Genomic DNA, 21,705 nt, shown 5'->3' on the forward strand with positions numbered 1-21,705 from the left:
TTGCTGTAACAGGTGGTGAGAGAACCAAAATGGGGGAAATGTCTACTTGACATAGCAGTGCCTTTAATATAACAAAATGAAAAAGGAGCATTGTAAAACAAAGTATGACAACGAGCCTCACTAATCGACCTGTCCAAGGTGCAGCTGTCCATGACAGAGCAAACGAGTGCAGCTGAGGAGACTGAGTGCAGACTTGGAGTTTGATGAGAGGTGGAGTTCAGTGAAGGCAGGGGAAGGAGCTGTTTGTTTCCTTTTTCTATATTTCTCACCCTGTAGGAATCGCTTCTTGCTCTACTCCAGGGAATGGAGTTTAGTGAGTATCTGGTGAGTGGCTAAGGTCTATTCTATTCCTAAGGTTTAAAACAGGATACAAACTTGTGCTAAAGTTAATACAATAGATTTTAAAAACAACATAAATAAGTGAATAATATAATTAAGTAGTTATTTAAAACATATTAAGGGTGGCAAGACAGGTGATGTGTCAAGGCTGCAGCAAGTGGGAGCTCTTGGATAACATTATGATGCAGGGCAAACACGTCTGCAGCAAGTGTTTGCAGCTCGAGGAACTTCGGCTCAGAGTCAATGAGTTGAAGGCTGAGCTGCAGACTCTGCAACACATCAGGGAGGGGCAAAGTTACCTGGATGCTTTGTACCAGGAGGCAGTCACACCACTTAGTATAGGGTCTTCTGATGTGGTCAATGGTCAGAGATAGGAGGGTGTGACTACGAGTGAGGCAGGTAAGGGGGCCCAGAGAACAGGAATGCAGGAGTGTGAGCCTCTGCAATCATCCAATAGGTTCGAGGTTCTCTCAGCTTGTTTGGACGAGAACGGGGGCTGCAGAGTGGATGAGCAAACTGACCATAACAATTTTGTAATAGTAGACGACAGTATAGTCAGCGGGACTGACACTGTTCGCTGCAGCAAAGTGCAAGAGTCAGGCGGCTGTGTTGCCTGTTCGGTGTCAGGGTTCGGGACATCTGCTCAGGGGTGGAAAAGAACTTGCAATGGGGAGGGGGGGATCCAGCTGTCGTGGTGCAAATAGGTACCAATGATATAGGTATAACAAGGAAAGAGATTCTGCACAGTGAGTATGAGGAGCTAGGTACTAAATTGAAAAGCAAAACCTCAAAAGGTTATAATCTCTGGATTATTACCTGAGCCGTATGCAAATTGGCATAAAATTAGAGAGATGAACACATGGCTCAAAGAGTGGTGTGGGAGAAGTGGTTCTAGTTTGTGGGGCACTGGCACCAGTATTGGGGAAAGTGGGGACTGTACTGTTGGGACAGTCTACACCTGAACTGGGCTAGGACCAGTGTTCTTGCGAACTGCATAACCAGGGAAGTAGAGCAGGTTTTTAACTAAATAATGGGGGCAAGGGATCAAATGTGGAAAGATGTGGTATATCTAAGAGTAAAGAAAAGACAAAGGGGAAGAATAGTAATATGGGAGATGAGGGTCAGAGAATAACAGGAAGGGACAGAGGGAAAAACCTAAGAATGCACCAAGGATCAAGACTAGATGTCACAAGGATAACAAAAAGACAAAACAAAAGGCTCTGTATCCGAATGCGCATAGGTAGCATTTATAACAAAGTAAACAAATTGATCATAGACATTGAAGTAAATAAATATTATCTGATTGCCATTATGAAGACATGGCTGCAGGATGACGAGGATTGGGCCCTGAATATTGAGAGGTATATGACTGTCAAGAAGAGTAGGAAGCTAGGTAAAGGTGGAGGGGTCACACTGTTAATCAAGGATGGCATTTATCCAATAGAGATGACCTTGGTTCAAGAGATCAGGATGTAGAATCGGTTTGGGTGGAGATGAGGAATAGCAGGAGAAAGAAGTCACTAGTGGGAGTGCTCTACAGACCCCCTAACAGTAACCACAATATAGGAAAAATTATACAAGAAGAAATGTTGGGTGCTTGTGATAAAGGGGCAGCAATAATCATGGGTGACTTTAATCTACATATAAACTGGAAAAATCAAATCGGCAGTAGTAGCCTGGATAAGGAGTTCATTGAATGCTTTTGAGATAGTTTCTTAGAGCAGCACATCCTGCAAACAACCAGACAGCAGGTTATATTAGACTTGGTGTTGTGTAATGTGATGATTAAGTAATGGCCTCAAGGTAAAGGTACCCCTAGGTAGCAGTGACCACAATATGATTGAATTTTACATCCAGTATGAAAGGGAGAACAGTGGGTCTAAAACTAGTTTTTTAAACTTAAATAAGGGCAACTATGTGGACATGAAAGCTGAGCTAGCTCAAGTTAACTGGGATACTAGGCTAGGGGATAAGATCAATACAGAAGCAGTGGCAGACATTTATGGGGATATTTCAGAATACCATAAGTATATCCCTACTATTAAAAAAAAATTCTAAAAGGAGGACCCACCATCCAAACTTAACTATAGTTAGGGAAAGCATCAACCTTAAGGAAAAAGCAGATAATTGCGTAAGGATGAGTGGCAGGTCAGATAATTGGGCAGAACATCAAGAACAGTAGAGAATGACTAGAAATTTAATCGCGAGAATGAAATTAGAGTATGAGAGGAAGCTAGTTAGAAATGTAAAAATGGATTAAAAAAAAGCTGGACCAGATGGATTACATCCCAGAGTTCTGAAGGAGATAGCTGAAGAGATAGTGGAGGCGTTAGTGGTGATCTTTCAAGAATCACTGGAGTCAGGGAGGGTCTCAGAGGACTGGAAAATCAGTAATGTAACTCCCCTGTTTAAGAAGGGAGTGAGGCAAAAGACAGGAAATTACAGGCCGATTAGCCTGACCTCGGTCGTTGGTAAGATTTTAGAGTCCGTTATTAAGGATGAGATTTCAAAATACTTGGAAGTGCATGGTAAAATCTGGCAAAGTCAGCATGGTTTCATCAAGGGGAGGTCATGCCTGACAAATCTGTTAGAATTCTTTGAGGAGGCAACGAGTATGTTAGACAAAGGAGAGCCAATGGATTTTATCTACTTGGACTTCCAGAAGGCCTTTGACAAGGTGCCACACAGGAGGCTGCTCAGTAAGACAAAAGCCCATGGTATTAGAGGCAAGGTATTAGCATGGATAGAAGATTGGCTGTCTGGCAGGAGGCAGAGAGTGGGGATAAGGGGGTCCTTCTCAGGATGGTGGCCAGTGACTAGTGGAGTTCCGCAGGGGTCAGTGTTGGGACCACAACTTTTCACTTTATACATTAATGATCTAGATGAAGGAACTGAGGGCATCCTGGCTAAGTGTGCAGATGATACAAAGATAGGTGGAGGGACAGGTAGTATTGAGGAGGCAGGGAGGCTGCAGAAGGATTTGGGCATTTAGGAGAATGAGCAAAGAAGTGGCAGATGGAATACAACGTGGGGAAGTGTGAGGTCATGCACTTTGGTAGGAAGAATAGAGGCATTGACTATTTTCTAAATGGGGAGAGAGTTCAGAAATCTGGAGTGCAAAGGGACTTGGGAGTCCTAGTCTAGGATTCTCTTAAGGATTGCAGGTTGAGTCGGTAGTTAGGAAGGCAAATGCAATGTTGGCATTTATTTTGAGAGGACTAGAATATAAGAGCAGGGGTGTGCTTCTGAGGTTTTATAAGACTCTGGTCAGACCACATTTAGAATATTGTGAGCAATTTTGGGCCCCGTATCTCAGGAAGGATGTGCTGGCACTGGAGAGGGTCCAAAGGAGGTTCAGGAGAATGATCCCAGGAATGAAAGGCTTAACATATGAGGAACGTTTGAGGACTCTGGGTCTATACTTGATGGAGTTTAGAAGGATGAGGGGGGATCTGATTGAAACTTACAGAATACTGAAAGGCCTGGATAGAGTGGACGTGGGGAAGATGTTTCCATTAGTAGGAGAGACTAGGACCCTAGGGCACAGCCTCAGAATAAAGGGAAGACCTTTTAGAACAGAGATGAGGAGAAACTTCTTTAGCCAGAGAGTGGTGAATCTATGGAATTCATTGCCACTGTGGCTGTGGAGGCCAGGTCATTGACTGTATTTAAGACAGAGATAGATAGGTTCTTGATTGGTAAGGGGATCAAAGGTTATGGGGAGAAGGCGGAAGAATGGGGTTGAGAAACTTATCAGCCATGATTGAATGGCAGAGCATACTCGATGGGCCGATTGGCCTAATTTCTGCTCCTATGTCTTATGGTCTTATGGATAACAAGAGTTTCTACAGATGTTTAAAGAGGAAAAGGGTAGATAAAATGAGTGTTGGTCCTATAGAGAGTGAGAATGGGGAGTTAATAGTAGATAATAAGGAAAGAGCGAATGAAATGGAACAAATATTTTGCTTCTGTCTTCATTATACAGCATATAAAAAACATTTCAGTAATAGCTATAAACCAGGAGGTGGAGGGGAGAGAGGAACTTGGTGAAATTACAATCACTAGGAAAGCAATGCTGAGCAAACCAATGGGCTGACAAGTCTCCGGGTCCTGATGAACTTCATCCTGAGGTCTTAAAAGAGGTGGCTAATGAGGCAGTAGATGCATTGGCATTAATTTTCCAAAGATCCCTGGACTCTGGAAAGGTTCCATCAGAATGGAAAGTAGGAAATATAACCCCTCTCTCTATTCAAGAAGGGAGGGAAGCAGCCAACAGAAAATTACAGGCCAGTTAGCTTGACAACTGTCGTGGGGAAGATGTTAGTGTCAATCATTAAAGAGATTATAGCTGGGCACTGAGGAAAGCTCAAGGTAATTGGGAAGAGTCAGCATGGTTTTATGAAAGGGAAATCATGTTTAACCAATTTATTCGAGTTCTTTGAAGGAGTAACATGCCCTGTGGATAAAGGGGAGCCCGTAGACATACTGTACTTGGATTTCAAGAAGGCATTTGATAAAGTACCACATCAAAGGTTATTGCAGAAAATAAAACCTTATGGTGTGGTGGGTAACATGTTAGCTTGGATACAGGATTGGTAAAAAAAAGAGTATGCATAAATGGGTCTTTGCCTGATTGGCAGGAGGTGACTCGTGGGGTCCCGCAGGGGTCTGTGCTGGGGCCTCACCTTTTTACAATTTACATCAATCACTTAGATGAGGGGAATGAAGGCATGGTAGTTAAAATTGCAGAGGACACAAAGATATGTGGAAAAGTATGTTGTGAAGGAGACATAAGGAGTTTGTAGGCTGATATGGATAAGTTGAGGGAGGGGGCAAAAATCTGGCAGATGGAGTATAATGTGGAAAAATGTGAAATTGTTCACTTTGGCAGGAAGGACAAAAAAAGAGTATTACTTAAACAGAGAACTTCTGCAGAATTCTGAGGTGCAGATGGATCTAGATGTTCTCATACAAGAGTCACAGAAAGTTATTATGCAGGCACAGCACATAATCAAGAAGGCTAATGGAATGCTATCCTTTATTACAAAAGGAATTGAACATAAACATAGGGATGTTATGCTTCAGTTATACAGGGGACTGGTGAGACTGCACCTTGAATACTGTGTGCAGTTTTGCTCTCCTTATTTAAGGAGAGATGTAAATGTGTTGCAGGTGGTTCAGAGGAGGTTTACTGGATTGATACCTGGAATGAGCGGGTTGTCTTGTAAGGATGTGATGAGCAGGTTGGGCTTGTTTCCACTGGAGTTTAGAAGAGTGAGGGGTGACTTGATTTTAGTATAGAAGATCCTGAATGGTCTTGAGAAGGTGAACTAATTTCCTCTTGTGGGTGAGTCCAGAACTAGGAGGCACTGTTTTAAAATTAGTGGTCACTCTTATGGGACAGAGATGAGAATTTTTTTCTCTCAAATGATTGTGCTACTTTGGAACACTGTCTCAGAAGGCAGTGGAAGTGAGGATCACGGAATACTTTTAAGGCAGAAGTAGATAGATTGATAGATTGTTAGACAATGCTCATATGATTGATAGGGGTGGCCACCTGTGGAGACGAGGTCCCATCTTTACACTGAGGACATCCTCCATAGCATTGTGTGGCACTATCACCATGCTAAATGGGATAGATTTGGAGCAGAGCAGTTCTAAACTAGCAATCCATGAGGCACTAAGAGCCACAAGCAGCAGCAGAATTATATACCACCATAATCTATAATCAAGGCCCCACATATCTGTCACTCTACCATTACCATTAAGCCAGGAAACCAACCCTGGCTCAATGGGGTGTGTAGAAGAGTATGCCATGAGAAGCACCTGGCATACATAAAAATTATTTGCCAACCTGGTGAAGCTACAAAGCAGGATTGCATGCATCCTTATCAGAGGAAGCAGCATTATATGGACGAAGCTAAGTAATCCCACAACCAACAGATCAGGTCAAAGTTTGGCAGTCCTGCTACATCCAGACGACAATTAAACGATTAATGGGAGGAAGAGGGTCCATGAATATCTCCATCTCACTGATGGGGGAGCCCAGGTGATCAGTTCAAAAGATGATATGAAGCATTTGTAACTATTTTCATCCAGAAGTGCAAATGCTCCATCTTGGCCTTCTCCTGAGGTCCTAGGATCACAAAAGCCTGCCTTCAGTGAATTCAATTTACTCCAGGGTATCAAGAAACAGTTGAGCAAATTGGATATAGCTATTAACCCTGACAATATCCTGATTGTAATGCTGAAGATTTGTGGTTCAGAACTAGATGTGACTCCAGACAAGCTGCTCCAGTACAACTACAACACTGGCATCTGCACGACAATGTGGAAGATTGTCCAGGTATGCCCTGTAGGACAGATGCAACCAGGCCATTTATTGCCCCGTTACCCAACTCTCCATCATGAGCAATTTGACGGAAGGTGTTGTCAACAGTGCTATCAAGCGGCCCTTACTCACCTATTACCCGCTCACTGATCATCAACTTGGATTCTGCCAGAAGCACAGAGTTCCAGACCTCATTACAGCCTTGGTTCAAACATGGTCCAAACGTGATTAGAAGAGATGAAACCTAAAGGTAGGGTGGAAGTGACTGCACTTGACATCAAGGCAACATTTGACCAAGCATGGCATCAAGGAAGCTGAAGTCAACGGGAATCAGTGGAAATGTTCCACTGGTTGGAGTCATATCTAGCACAAAGGAAGATGGTTATGGCTGTTGAAGGCCAATTATCTTAGCCCCAGGATAAGATACATGGCCTCCTCAGTGTCCTTGGCTCAACCATTGCCAGGTGCTACATCAGTGACATTCCCTCCATTGTAAGGTTAAAATTGGTGACATTCACTGATGATTGCAGTGTTCAATTTCATTCTCAACTCCTCAGATACCAAAGCAGCCTGCGTCCACATGCAGCGAGACCTGGACAACATTTGGGCTTGAACTGATAAGTAGCAAGTAACATTTGTGCCACCTAAGTGCCAGGTAATGACCATCTCCAACAAGACAGAATCTAACCATCTCCCCTTGCCTTTGAACAGTATAATTATCATTAAATCCTCCACCATCAACACCTTGGGGGTCACCATTGACCAAAATCTTAACTGGCGGCAAGGTGAGAGTGACTGCTCTTAACCATCAAGGGGCAGCTTTGACAGAGTGTGGCATCAGGGAGCCCAAGAAAAATTGGAGTCAATGGGAATCGGGGGGGGGGTGGTGGTGGAATGACTCTCCGCTGGTTGGAGTCATACCTAGCATAAAAGGAAGATGGTGTAGTTGTTGAAGGTCAATCATCTCAGTTCCAAGGCATCACTGCAGGAGGAGTTCCTCAGGGTAATGTCCTTGGCCCAACCATCTTCAGCTACTTCATCAATGACCTTCCTTCCATCATACACATTCGCAATTCCTCAGATACTAAAGCAGACCATGTCCAAATGCAACAAGACCTGGACAATATCCAGGCTTGGGCTGACAAATGGCAAGTAACATTCGCGCCACACAAGTGCTGGGCAATGACCAACTCCAACAAGAGAGAATCTAACCATCGCCTGCTGACATTCAATGCCATTACCAAAGCAGAATCCCCCACTATCAACATCCTGGGGTTACCATTGACCAGAAACTGAACTGGACTAGCCATATAAATACTGTGGCTACAAGATCAGGTCAGTGGCTAGGAATCACGCGGCAAGTAACTCACCTCCTGACTCCCCAAAGCCTGTCCACCATCTGCAAGGCACAAGTCAGGAACGTGATGGAATACTCTCCACTTACCTGGATGAATGCAGCTCCCATAGCATTCAAGAAGCTTGACACCATCCAGGACAAAGCAGCCCCCGCTTGATTGGCACCCCATCCACAAACACTCATTCCCTCCACCACTGACACACAGTGGCAGCAGCGTGTACCCACAAGATACGCTGCAGGAACTCACCAAGGCTCCTTAGACAGCACCTTCCAAATGCACAACTGCTACCATCTAGAAGGGCAAGGGCACCAGACACTTGGGAACACCATCACCTGGAAGTTTCCCTCCAAGCCACTCACCATCCTGACTTGAAAATATATCACCGTTCCTTCACTGACGCTGCTTCAAAATCCTGGAGCTCCTTTCCTAATAGCACTGTGGGTGTACCTACACTGCATGGACTGCAGCAGTTAAAGGCAACAGCTCAAGGGCAATAAATCCTGGCCTAGCCAGCCACACCCTTATATCATGAATGAATAAGAAAAATCAACCACATAAATACTGTGGTTTCAAGAGCAGGTCACTCGTTGCATATTTCATGCCAAGTAATTCAGCTCCGAACTCACCAAATCCTTTCCAACATCAACATTGCACAAGGAGTGTGATGGAATACTCCACACTTGCTTGGGGAGATGCAGCTCCAACAACACAAACTAGACACAATCCAGGATAAAGCAGACCGCTTGATTGGCACCCCATCCACCACCTTAAATATTCACTCCCTTCACCAGAGCACCATGGCAGCAGTGTGCACCATCTGCAAGATGCACTGCAGTAACCCGCCAAGGCTGCTTTGACAGCATCATTCTATGAGTCTACCACCTCCAAACACATTCTTCTGAGTGGTACAGATCACAAATGCATCACTACCTGCAAGTTTCCTTCCAAGTCGCACTCTATCCTAACTTAGAATTATATTGTCATTCTTTCATTGTCAAGGGCTCAAAACTCTTGAATTGCCTCCCTAACAGCACTACAAGTGCACCCGCACCAAACAGAGTGCAGTGGTTCAAGGTGGCATTCACCATCACAATCTCAATGGCAATTAGTGATGGGCATCACATGCTGGCCTTGTCAGCAGTGCCTACATCACACGAGTGAATTTTTAAAAAACATTAATTACCAAGTAAGTGCCTGGTAATGTCTCAATCTATGGGAACAATGACCTCAGGCAAACATCTCCATAGAAGCTGTAGACACTGGTTACTTTCTGCCAAAAACATTACATCATGAAGGCTCTTAACCGTTGTCTAGTAAATTTGGTTGTAGTTCTCTTTTCAGTCACTTGGTGCTACAGAACTCGAATATTGCTGAAAAGAGAGACACGTTGCCAAAGCTTTTTGTCTTGCATTCATCAGGACAAACACAAGAATGCAAAATTTCAAATGACCACAACAATTTATACTACAGAAGAAAAAGGTGCTGATTAGTCAATACTGATTGGCCGAGATGTTGCCCACGGAGAAAGCAATGCTCTCAACTAATTCAAAAAAGGCTTGAACACATTCCTTTTGTTTGCAAAGAACAGGTCCCTGCATATCAATCTATGTCACTTCCATCGAATGTAAATAAATCATGTTATCAACTTGACTGATTATCTTAACCTGGTTGTTAGCATAGCTATTAGCAACACTCATTCCATGATTGGGCAGCATTTGCTGAATCACATCTAACAGTAGAAACTTTGTTAGACCCAGGTACACAGATCATTAAAATGTCATTAGCAGGTACAGAAAATAATCAAAAAGGCTAACAGAATACTGGTCTTTATTTCTAGAGGAATCAAATGCAAATACAAAGCCCTGGATAGATTGGGAGCAGTTCTGGGCACCGTAAATCGGGAAAGATATATTGACCTAGGAGAGAGAGCAGCACAATTTTACCAGAATGATACCTGGATTTCTAAGGGTTAAATTATGAGACAAGATTAGCAAAGAATGGTAGAAGTTTAGAAATCTCTTCCACAAATGGCAATTGCTGCTTGATCAATTGCTAAGTTTACACTGGCGATTGATAGATTGTTATTAAGCAATTATATTCAGGGAAATGGGGCAATGGCATGTAGCTGGATTATGTGAAAAATCAACCATGATCTTAGATGGATGACAGAGCAGGCTCGAAAAGCAAAATAGTCTACTTTTGTTCCTATGTCCAAATGCTACACCACAACAGAAGTGAGAGAACAGAGGTTATTTTATTTCCACAAAATATTATTTTGCATCTCTAAACTTCTTGTTTTGGCACTGCAATTGGAACTGACAAATGCTTCTTCTCCCACATGACAAAATACTGTTCTGACACTGAAATTTTAGACAATGGGAGTCTCTACAGCCCTGGCAGACATTATCTTCGTCTCAAATGACGAAGTAACCTACCCACTACCCGTTATATGATAAACTCTGGAGCTGGGTTGTGTTCAATGCTAGCTATTCTATAGTGGCTTACAAAAGCATCTAAATCTCTAAATGCATAACTATTTTGTAACATAGTCACCTTGGCATTTGTTCAGATTCGTTTCTAAAAGAATCAGTGGCCACAAGGTGGCTCTTGCCACTCAACACTACTAAATGTTTTCTAGGTTTCAAGAATAAGTGCAACTGCATTTTCTATACATCATGATCAATGTGGCAATCCAAGCACAGTGTTGTCATGCACAAGACTACGAGATCCACATTTCAAAATATGTTGGTCTAATTTGGCATTTTAATCTATTATACTGTGATTACATTATTTCACTGCCTACGAAGTGCAATAGTATGAAGCAGCAGATAAGTGTCCTACTTTAGAACAGTATGCTATGAGAGCTTTTGCTGATGCCCTGGAAGTCATTCCAATGTCACTGGCAGAAAACAGTGGTTATAACCAGATCCAGACAATGACAGAGGTTGGAGCTAGACAAGTGAAGGAGAACAATTTTGTACTGGGTACAGATTGTTTACACAAAGAGACGAACGATATGAGAAAACAACATGTCATAGAGACTCTAACTGGAAAGAAACAGCAGATTTCTTTGGCTACCCAAGTTGTAAAAATGATATTGAAAATTGATGATTTGAAAACAGTCTGCAAGCTGCCAACTGAACACATCAGCTGGTGTAGGTGTTATCATCTCCTTCTCAGCAGTAACAATTTAAATGTTTGCTTTCTACAGAATGCGCATGAATGGCATATCAGTCTATTTTTAAATCTTCAAGAGGAGCTTACCTCTGGGAGCTGTGGAATCTGGATCAGCCGCTTGAAATATTGCAAGTTGCTGGATCTATAAAATAATTCTTTCAGTCTAGAAAAAAAGCAGTAAAAAACTAAGTGCACAAATGCCATTAAAGATTGATTTTGAGTTCAAGCCAAACTGACCTCTACTTTGCAAGGCTGAACTCCAACTCTGATTTTTGCTCCTACCTCCCCCTGGATCATGACTCCACCACCCAACATCAAACCATTGTTTCCAGGACAGTCACTTATCTCATCTCCTCTGGTGATCTTCCCTCCATGGCTTTCCACCTCACTTTCCCAATGCCATACAGATCTCTTCTACCTCCTTCCCAAGATCCATAAACAGGACTGCCCTAATAAACCTGTTTCTTCGGTCTGTTCCTGCCGCAATGAACTGATTTCTCAGAGTCATATTCAACTCGGAACGTTAACTCTGCTTCTCTCTCCTCAGTCACTGCCAGACCTGCTGAGCATTTCCAGCAATGTTTTTATTTCAGATTTTCAGCATATTTTGCTTTTTGAGTTCTTCCTACCTTGACTCCATTCTTTTCTCCTGGTCCAGTCTTTTCCTACCTGCATCCATGACGCTTCTGATGCCCTCCGACAGTTTCCAATTTCCTGACCCTCCACTTCACCATGAACATCCAATCTCTCTACACATCCATCTCCCATCAGGACTGTCTGAGGGCTCTCTGCTTCTTCCTTGAATGGAGGCCCAAACAGCATCCTCCTCTGCCAGGCTGAACTTGTTCACTCATTGAACAATTTTTCCTTTAATTTGTCTCACTTCCTCCAAAAAAAAGATGCTGCTATGGGCACCTGTTTATGCCCAGGCTATGCGCCTGTCTTCTTATGGGATAGGTGGAACGTTCCTTGTTCCGGTCCTAAATGGGGACGCTCCCTCAACTCTTTTTCTGGTACACTGATGACTATCAGCGTCAAACAAACATACAAAATAGAAAAAGGGCATTCGGCCCCTCAAGCCTGCTCCACCATTCAATAAAATCATGGCTGATCTGTTTGTGTTTCCAATTCCACATTCCCAACTACCCTCATAAATTTTGATTCCCCTGTCTAACAAGTATCTACCTAACTCCACCTTAAAAATATTCAATGACCGCACCACCACCACTTTGAGACAGAGTTCCAAAGTTGCACAATGCTCAGAAAAAAATTCTCCACATCTCTGCCCTAAAAGGGCGCCCCCTAATTGTAAAACAGCGCCCCCTAGTTTTGGACTTACATACAAGACAAAACAATCCCTCCATGTCCACTTTGTAGAGACCATTCAGGATCTTATATACTTCAATCAAGTCGCCCCTCACTCTTCTAAACTCCAGCGGAAACAAGCCCAGTCTGTCCAACCTTTCCTCATAAGAGGACCCACTTATTCCAGGCATCTGAACTGCCTCCAACACTCTTACATCCTTCTTAAATACTGTGGCTACAAGAGCAGGCCAGAGGCTGGGAATTCTGCAGCAAATACTTCACCTCCTGACTCCCCAAAGCCTGTCCACCATCTACAAGGCACAAGTCAGGAGAGTGATGTAATACTCCCCACTCGCCTGGATGAATGCAGCTCCAACACTCAAGAAGCTTGACACCATCCAGGACAAAGCAGCCGACTTGATTGGCACCCTATCCACCACCTACAAAATATATTCCTTCCACCACTGAGGCACAGTGGCAGCAGTGTGTACCATCTACAAGATGCACTGCAGCAACTCACCAAGGCTCCTTCGACAGCATCTTTCAAGCCCACGACCTCTTCCCCATAGAAGGGCAAGGGCAGCAGATGCATGAGAACACTATGACCTGCAAGCTCCCCTCCAAGTCACACATCATCCTGACTTGGAACTATATCACCGTTCCTCACTGTCGCTGGGTCAAAATCTTGGGACTCCCTTCTTGACTGCACTGTGGGTGTACATATACCACATGGGCTGAAGCACTCAAAGCTGTGGCTCAAGGGCAAATAAGGGTGGGCAATAAGCGCTGGTGTAGCCAGCAACATGCACATCCAGTGAAAGAATAAAAAAAAGTCCAGTGCCCCTGGATGACAAGGGTCTTAAAGGAGAAAATAGAAGGAAAAAAAGGAGGGAAGCTTGTGACAGACACCAGGTGTTCAATACTGCAAAAAAAAGTATGAGTATAAAAAGTATAGGCGCTGAATTAAAAAGGAAATTAGGAAAGCAAAAGGTGGGCATGAAAAAATATTGACAAGTAAAATGAAGCAAAACCCATGGATTTTGTATTGGTCACCCATTTCACTTTCTGTACGGAAGAATGGGGAAAAGCATGAGAGCAGAGCAGATCAAGCAAGCAAGCAGAATGTGGTGTTGGGGGGGTGCAGAGGTCTGATGTCATGAGGGCAAATGTAAATTTAGTTAAAGATTATGAAAAGATCTGGTGAAGGATAGGGAGCCAATGGAGGGCACCAAGGATAAATATAGGAAGCATAGTACTGGAAGGGCTATAACTTATGAAAGGTGAGTCTCCAGGGTTGCCAAGGAAACATTAGAAAAGATAAGTCTAGTAAGAACAAAGGCATGAATGAAGGTTGCAGAAGGGTGAGACAGGAACAGAGAAGAGCAATAGTTCAGAGGCAAAAGCAAGCACATCATGGTAATGAACTCAATTTGGACTTTGAAGCTAAGTTAAAGGCTGAGCATTACATTGAGGTGGCTTGAGCTTGCGTGGGCATCCAGGAAGAGGGTTGCAATCAGGGGCTAGTGCGCAGTTTCTGCTGATGAAGTAGGGTGGCTTTAGTCTTTAGTTTAGTTGACTACAGAAAAATCTGACTTGTTCAAGATTTGAAGTCAGACAGGCTGTTGAACTGCAAAGTGACAGTTGTGAAATCAGGGATGTTGGTGGAGAAGTAAAGTTGATCGTCATGGATAAATATATGAGAATTGATCCCAAGATTATGTGTAACATCATTGACAAGTCGACCAGAATCATCAAGCATGCTATTTACATTGCTAATTACAATTAGCAAAACCTTAGCAAAGTGTTAGCAACAGACTGGTACACAATGAAGAGCTCATGAGGCAGAGGGGCTTTAGAGATAAAAAATATCAAAATAAAATACACAGAAGGAATTGAATACATGTCATGCTGTGGAGAGGACAGATGCTACTTACTGAAAAACACATTTAAAAATAGTCAAGTTAGGCATCAATGAATTAACTATGGAAAAGTTACAGCACAGAAGAGGCCATTCAGCTCAGCATGTCTGCACCAGTTAAAAAAGATTTTAAAAACTAGCTGTCCATTTTAATCCCACCTTCCAGCACTCAGTCCATAGCTTTGCAGGTTACAGCACTTTAGGTGCAGATCCAGGTACCTTTTAAATGAGCTGAGGGTTTCTGCCTCTACCGCTAAACCAGGCAGCGAATTCCAAGCACCCACCACCCAGGGTGAAGAAGTTTTTTCTCATGTCCCCTCTAATCCTTCTACCAATCACCTTAAATCTGTGCCCCCATAGTTTGATTGTCAGTGCTTCCAGAGACAAAAGCACATCACTCAAAGAATGGGCAATATAAAAATCCTCATCATAGTCCCCAAATCCTTCCACAGACTCATTCTACCATCCTGCAACCCTGTGTCCCATCTTGCACCTCCTGCTCTCTCTCTCTGCCCAACTACAGGCCAGAGCTTCAATCATTCCCCACTCCCCCCTTTATTAACACATTCAATCTCATTACGTCCACTCCCATCTTCAGCACCCCTTTGGCCATTTCCCTTAAAAATTTGTTCCAATACATTTCCTATGTTACAACAGTGACTATACTTCAAAAATACTTCATTAGCTGTAAAACATTTTGGGACATCTTGTGGTTATGAAAGGCACCATATAAACACAATTTTCTTTACTCTTTCTCAAGTCCGACAACAAATTGTGGAGTGTCTTTGGATACTTTGCAACATCAAAAACACGACACCAAATTAAATAGTAGCTCCTAAAGATATCAAAACATTACTTTTCAGTAAGAAACCCTTCCCCAAGCAGAGCATTAGGGAAAGCTGAAGTTCAAAAGCACCAATAATCAGCAAAAGTGGTTGCCGGGATGCATGTTCTACTGGAAATGACAAAGAAATATGAACAGTAGTATAGATAGCCTTCATGCTGTTTTCAGAATGTTAATTACTCTTAGGTAAAGCACTGACTGGAGGGGGTAAGCAAACTGCTTGTTTCTACTTACTTTCTGAACTGCTCATGGAATCGGTCACGATGGCCTTGTAAAGTGTCTGCTGGGAGACCTGAAGAGAAAATTTAATTTTAAAACTGGTCTTCAATAAAACAGTTTGGCGGAGAGACATAAAACACAGTTAACTGGATTAGTAACATAAAGCATCTAAAAATGTTAATTGTTTTGAAAGCATTTCCCACTACAGAACGTTGTTTAAGATAGTTGAAAATCAACACAATCCAGATCAGTGTGTGGGGCACTGGATGCTAAAAACATTTCACCTTCTCTTAACTTATAATCAGTTTTTGCTACTTCATGGGGAATGAATTTATTGGGGTAACATCAAGTGATCAAGTCAGCTGATGGATAAAAAATATTTGCATCCTGAGTATATGAATGTCCAGACTGAATCCTGGATTTGTACTCTAACTCCAACATTTATGTGAGAATAAGTAGAATATTTGCTCCTGTGGACAGAGTTTGCATCCTCATTTGAAAATTGGAAACAAGGCAATACTTTATCAACCTGATGAAGACTAAGTCCCTAATCAAAGTCAGCACACTCAAACCCTTGGCCCCAAAGCCACTGACCCCACAGATCCCCAACTCTCAGATACAACATCCCTAGCTACTCATGCTTTCCCCATTCACCAACTTAACCCATCACAGCTGTTTTAACTGCAACCATTGTTTAAACATGTAATGCCATGCACTTTCTGGTGTAATAACGTGATTTTAAAAATACTGTAAACCACCTGTTCTTTTTTCATGAATTACAACATTTACAGCTACCTTACTGCTGCTGCTGTATGCATGACAGGGGTTCCACCATATGGCTTTAATGGCAATGTGCAGCCAATCTAAGGATAGATTTTATGATTACAGCCCTGGCACGTAGTTCTCTCTCCTTCCTTCCACAGCAATTTGTTAGAAGAGCACAGGAACAGCAAATCCACAGCCCAGTTGCTTAGACACACATTAGAGGGAATAGTTGTACATTGGTCATGACCTTAACTACCAATTCTCCTCAAAGAGGAACATTTGCCAATCCCAGGCAAAAATGATCGCGATATAAAGCACAGGAAGAAGGGGAAAGGGAAATAAGACCACATTAACAGTTGGCTGTCTCTGAGGCTCATGTGATAGGTACAGCCTGTTTTTAGATTGGGTTGTTTTTCAGCTAACTCAAATGCATCAGGTGACTGAAAATCTCAGAATTAGTCTAATGATATCAATTTGGTTGCTCGTTGCAAAAGAGATTGAAGACCATATTTCCAGGCTGGACTTCACAAGGGAATTTATTAACAAATTTTGTTATTTTGCAATATAAGTAATAAAAAAAAGTACTGAATTTCAACGTTGCTGAAAAAAAGAATTTCTTTGTCAAAGCTTTTCATTTTGCACTCATCAGGACAATTTGCAAAAAAAATACCAATACCAAGGGAAACAACATATTTATGTATGAGAAGAGAATGGTAATTTTTTTGGCAAGTGGACTCTCATTGATAGATATGTTGCCATGGAGAATGCACCAGTGGATGGTGACTGACAGTTAACTGCCAAGCATTGTTTAAAATTTAAACTAGGCAGCTTGACTCTGATCGGTCAAGGCATTGCCTTGGGGAACGAACCAACAAATGGCTGTCAATTATTTTGTTTAGCTGAAAAATTCAATGTATGTACATTTTCTTTGTCTGCAAAGAACAGGGCCCTGTGCTTCTACAGAAAGTCTCTCTTTTTCAGCAATAATCAATTTTTAAAAATTATTTTCCTTCTGGTGGCTGACATAAGCTTTTGGAAGTAAGTACAGGAAAGTTTCAATCTTTACAAAGGGTTCCCATGCAAAGCGTATAAGATAACATATACCCTCTTGAAGAATGCACTCCCCAACTGCGTAGGACTGTAGCCCATTCTGATTGCCCATTATGCCCATTATGTTGAACAGCAAAATATGTATGGAACTGTCCTGCAAGACATGTGTGACACTAGTTACCTTTTGGAGCAAATTATAGGTTCATACTTACAGGAATGTAACTTGAAGAGGAGTTTAACAGTATAGTCATATAGGTGACTGGAGTCAAGAATAACCTGGATTAAAGGAGCCAATCGACACTGGCCAGCTGCTGTTACAGATACAGATCTCGACATGTCCAGGGAACTAAAGACTGCAAAATAAAGGGGAAGTGTGTTTCAGCACACAGAACTACAACAACATTCTGCAGACATAAGCAAATCACATTCAGCAATCCATTGCTGCAATTCGACACTTAAAACATAACCTCTTAAATAACCTCTTCCCTCAAAACCCACATAAAATGGCCATCTGTAAAGTGCACTGGATATATCCCCAAAGGCAAATAATCAGAGAAGACTGTCTATGTGTATTTAAAGAGTACAATAAACATGTTCAGTTTAATGAAATTATCACAATTGGTCAACTCAGAAATGCATTGCCCAATTATTGAAGGTTGTTGGAGCATGGACTGCTTTGTCATAAGAAAGGAGGAGGCAGACACTGTTGGGACTCTTAAGGAAATATTTAAATAAATATTTGGAGCAAAGGAAGTTACATGTCTATAGGAAAAAGTGTAGGACAGTAGGATTCTTTTGAAATGGCCTAACAAAAAGCCACCTCAAAAATAATGAGCTAAATTACCTAATTCTGTGCTGTAAAGTTCATGCTCATTTTAGCCTTCCAAATTTTTATTTGCTTCTCCTTTATATTTTCTACATTCAGATTGATTTTCTTTAAGTTTTTCAAGTATCATTTTAATTTCTATACACATCCAAGCAATTCCAGCTTTTGTTACACTACTTTCCTCATGTGAATAAGTCCACTCTGCATCTTTATTCTCTCTCTTTTTAATGCTTCCACTGTACAGCCACATCCTGTCTTAACTGGATGGAAAAAATCAAGCTATGTCCAAGTTACGCACATTATAACATTTGTATGAACTTCTTCCCCACTTTTGGATGGGAGCACTTTTGGATGGGCAGAAGGTGACAACACTGCAAAAATAATTGAGATTTGCCAATATCAATAGCCACAATGTAAATAATGAAAGTTCTAGTAAGTTAAATAAACCAATTGTGTATCCTGATTGGCCGGTTATACCATGCCCAAGTGCCTTGTCTCCCACTCCATTACTTGCTACACCTTCAGCACCATCCACCACGGTTACTGAAAAATGTACCGTCCAGAGACAATGCTGGCATGGTCAGGCTCATTTTAAATTCTTTCATTTCAGGACAGATAGGAGAAGATACCCAGTCATTGATAGTTCTCTTTCAAAGAAAAGACATGCTAGAAGTTCCTCATTCAATTAAAATAACCACTAGTGCAAGTTATTCACAACAGGCTTTTTAAAAAATATATAAATCTGGGTGACAAATGCAGTGATCTCCAGGTTAGCAAACCATGCCTAGCCTTCAAATGATGTCATCTGATTATTTCAAGCTTTTAACCACATCCTTTCTTTGCATTACACATTGTGGCATCATGTTCACAGGCTCTGCCAGGCATAAGTCAACTTACCTCAACTCAAGCACACTGTTTCACTGTTTGAGTATGATAGTAGCATTGAATAAAGTATCCTGTAGAACTGATTGTTTTAGTTAAATCAGAAACATCATATCTCAAACCTTGAATATTTTAGAATAATTGTCACAAGCTTTGCATTGTGTGCTATTTTTGTTAAAAAGCAATGTTCTTTGATCCAAAAACAAATTAGTTCATTCATTTACATTGCAAATGACCACATCCATGTAAATATCAGGACTCCCTGTAATTTGAATGTGCTGTGTATCCACTGTGAATTGCTCCTTTTCTCTTATGGAGAGAGTCATTTGTTTGTAAACTTTTGAATTGAGTGAAACTTAAAAAGAAAAACACATTTCTATTGGTTATGATTGGATCACATGAATCCTGTATAGCTCCACCTTTTAGTAATTTTGCAAGTGACATTGGTAGGCAATAGATTTTATAGTAACATTCATCAAAATATTAACTTCAAAAGAATGCTAAGCGGCATTTGTTCAGCTATTTTTCATTCTGTATTTACAAAATGCTGACTTTTGAATGCAACGTTTACAACATTACCGAAAGGAATATGAGAAGCCAAATCTTACAAAACTGGCCTTGTCAATACCTAAGACTTTGTCTTCCTAAACAATCAACAACATTTCTTCAGAACAAATTCTTATAAAAGATAAATGCCCTAGTACAAACATTTCACCATCTGGGCTTCTACATGACTATTAGTAATGTAGCAGAGAGTGAACCCCAGTATACAGTCTGGTGATAGTATTATAAGGTAACAATTTCAAGAGATGAATTGAGATAATGAAGTGAGAGTCACCCAAATGAGAGAGGTGATTGTAAGCTTCTAAAAACCCTCATGTTTCTAACCTCTTAAAGCATGCAAACAGATCTTCTGCAATGTTGTTCATGGCAAATCGGAGGATATGCTGTTTGGTGAGGACAGGAACACTATACCATTTATCCTACAATTTATTATTCAAACAGTCACTTGGTAGTATAGAACTTGATTGTTGCTGAAAAGAGAGACATGTTGCTGAAATCTTTTGTCTTGTACTCATCAGGATAAACACAAGAATGCCAAATTTCAAATGATAACAATTTATACTACAAGAGAAAAGGCTGCTAATCGGTTGGCAAGTTGACTCAAATTGGCTGAGGCACTGTCATGGAGAAGACAACAGGGAACTATAGACTCAAGCTCCCAGATAATTTAAAAAAGGCACAAGGCTTAAACATATTCCTTTTGTTTGCAGAGAACAGGTCACAGCATACAAATATTTGTTGCTTCCAACAAGCATAAATGAGCTATGTTATGCGCGCGGCTGATTATTTTAAGTTAGTTTGTTAGTGTAGCTATTAGCACACTCGGGATTGTTCAACAAGTGCTTCCCAATTGCAGAGTCACATCTAATAGTAGACATTTTGTTTTGGGTGTTGCAAGCATGGGCTGGTTGAATACAGTCTGTACTCTGCCAATTACAAACAGCCAGAGAAAAGAAGTGATGTTTGATTTGATCAGCCAATTGTTGGGATGTATGAGCTACATACCTGGTATCGTACCTGTACTGAAATTCATACACTTGGTTGCTCAATTGTGTGGTAGGTAGAATGTTATTTTGGACTGATGGCAACTTATTAGTGGACAATGCCACAAGCATCACAACTGCTTAACAGCAGCATGAAACAGCATGCTTAACCTTTGTTCACATTTGATCCGGATTGCCATTGTCCTGAGTAATTGACCCAATTCAGACCTGAAAAGTGCTGGTCTACCTCAAATTATCCTGGAAAAGCAAAGTATCCCAAAAATCTGAATAACAGGTTAAGGAAGCCATTTCACTCTGCTACTATGCACTATTTCCCATTTATATGATGCTGCCATCAGTCCAAAAAGGCATTCTGCCTACCACAGAATTGAGGAACATCATATATGAATTTCAGCACCAGTGCAACAGAAGGTATGTAAGCCATGCATCCCTACAAGTAGATGATCAAATCAAACAATATATTCCTCTGGCTGTTCATAATAGACAGGATACAGACCATAATCAACTAGCCTGCACTTGCAAAATTGCAAACCAAAATGTATACCGGATGTGATTCTGTGATTGGGAAGCACTTGCTGAACAATCCTGGGTGCAATAAATGCTACACTAACAACCAATTTAAGATAACCATTAATATGGTTCATTTAAACTTGCTAGGAGCAATATACATTTGTTCTCTGGGACCTGTTGTCTGAAAGCAAAAGGAATATGCTCAAGCCATGTGTTTTTTTAATTACTCGGGTGCATTGGGAGCCTAAGTTCCCTGTTGCATTCGCCATGGCAACACCTCAACCAGAGTCGACTTGCCAACAAATCAGCAGTCTTTTCTCCTTTGGCATTCTCAAGTTTGTCCTGAAAAGTGACAGAAAAGCTTTAACAACATGACTCTGTTTTCAGCAATATTTATTATTCTGCTCCAAAGGCACTGTTACGTTTAATAGAGCCTGTCCCTTAAAGGCCATAAGGTTCAATTGCATACTTTCAATACAATTGAAGGGTGGTTGTTTCTCTGCAGATTAGCAGCAGGAAATTACTGTTTCGATTTTTTTCTTTAAAAATGGATTGTTCTCCATTTGTAATGAAGTGTGATGTCTCAAGCATGACAGACTGAAAATCTTTCAAG

At 41.5% G+C, this 21,705-nt stretch overlaps 1 protein-coding gene across 8 annotated transcripts in view; it reads right to left on the bottom strand.

The window, feature by feature from the left end:
* The window catches only part of hip1 (huntingtin interacting protein 1), a 295,812-nt gene that overhangs the window by 89,022 nt on the left and 185,085 nt on the right, over positions 1-21,705 (bottom strand). For all 8 annotated transcript variants that reach the window (XM_041197228.1, XM_041197229.1, XM_041197230.1 and 5 more), the window contains 3 exons: positions 17,519-17,659; positions 15,507-15,564; positions 11,293-11,368 (listed from right to left, as the gene is read on the bottom strand). In XM_041197228.1, the coding sequence (XP_041053162.1) occupies positions 11,293-11,368; positions 15,507-15,564; positions 17,519-17,659 (275 nt within the window). The remainder of the gene's footprint in view (positions 1-11,292; positions 11,369-15,506; positions 15,565-17,518; positions 17,660-21,705) is intronic.

Source organism: Carcharodon carcharias, chromosome 10, assembly GCF_017639515.1.
Source record: "Carcharodon carcharias isolate sCarCar2 chromosome 10, sCarCar2.pri, whole genome shotgun sequence".
Lineage (NCBI taxonomy): Eukaryota > Metazoa > Chordata > Chondrichthyes > Lamniformes > Lamnidae > Carcharodon > Carcharodon carcharias.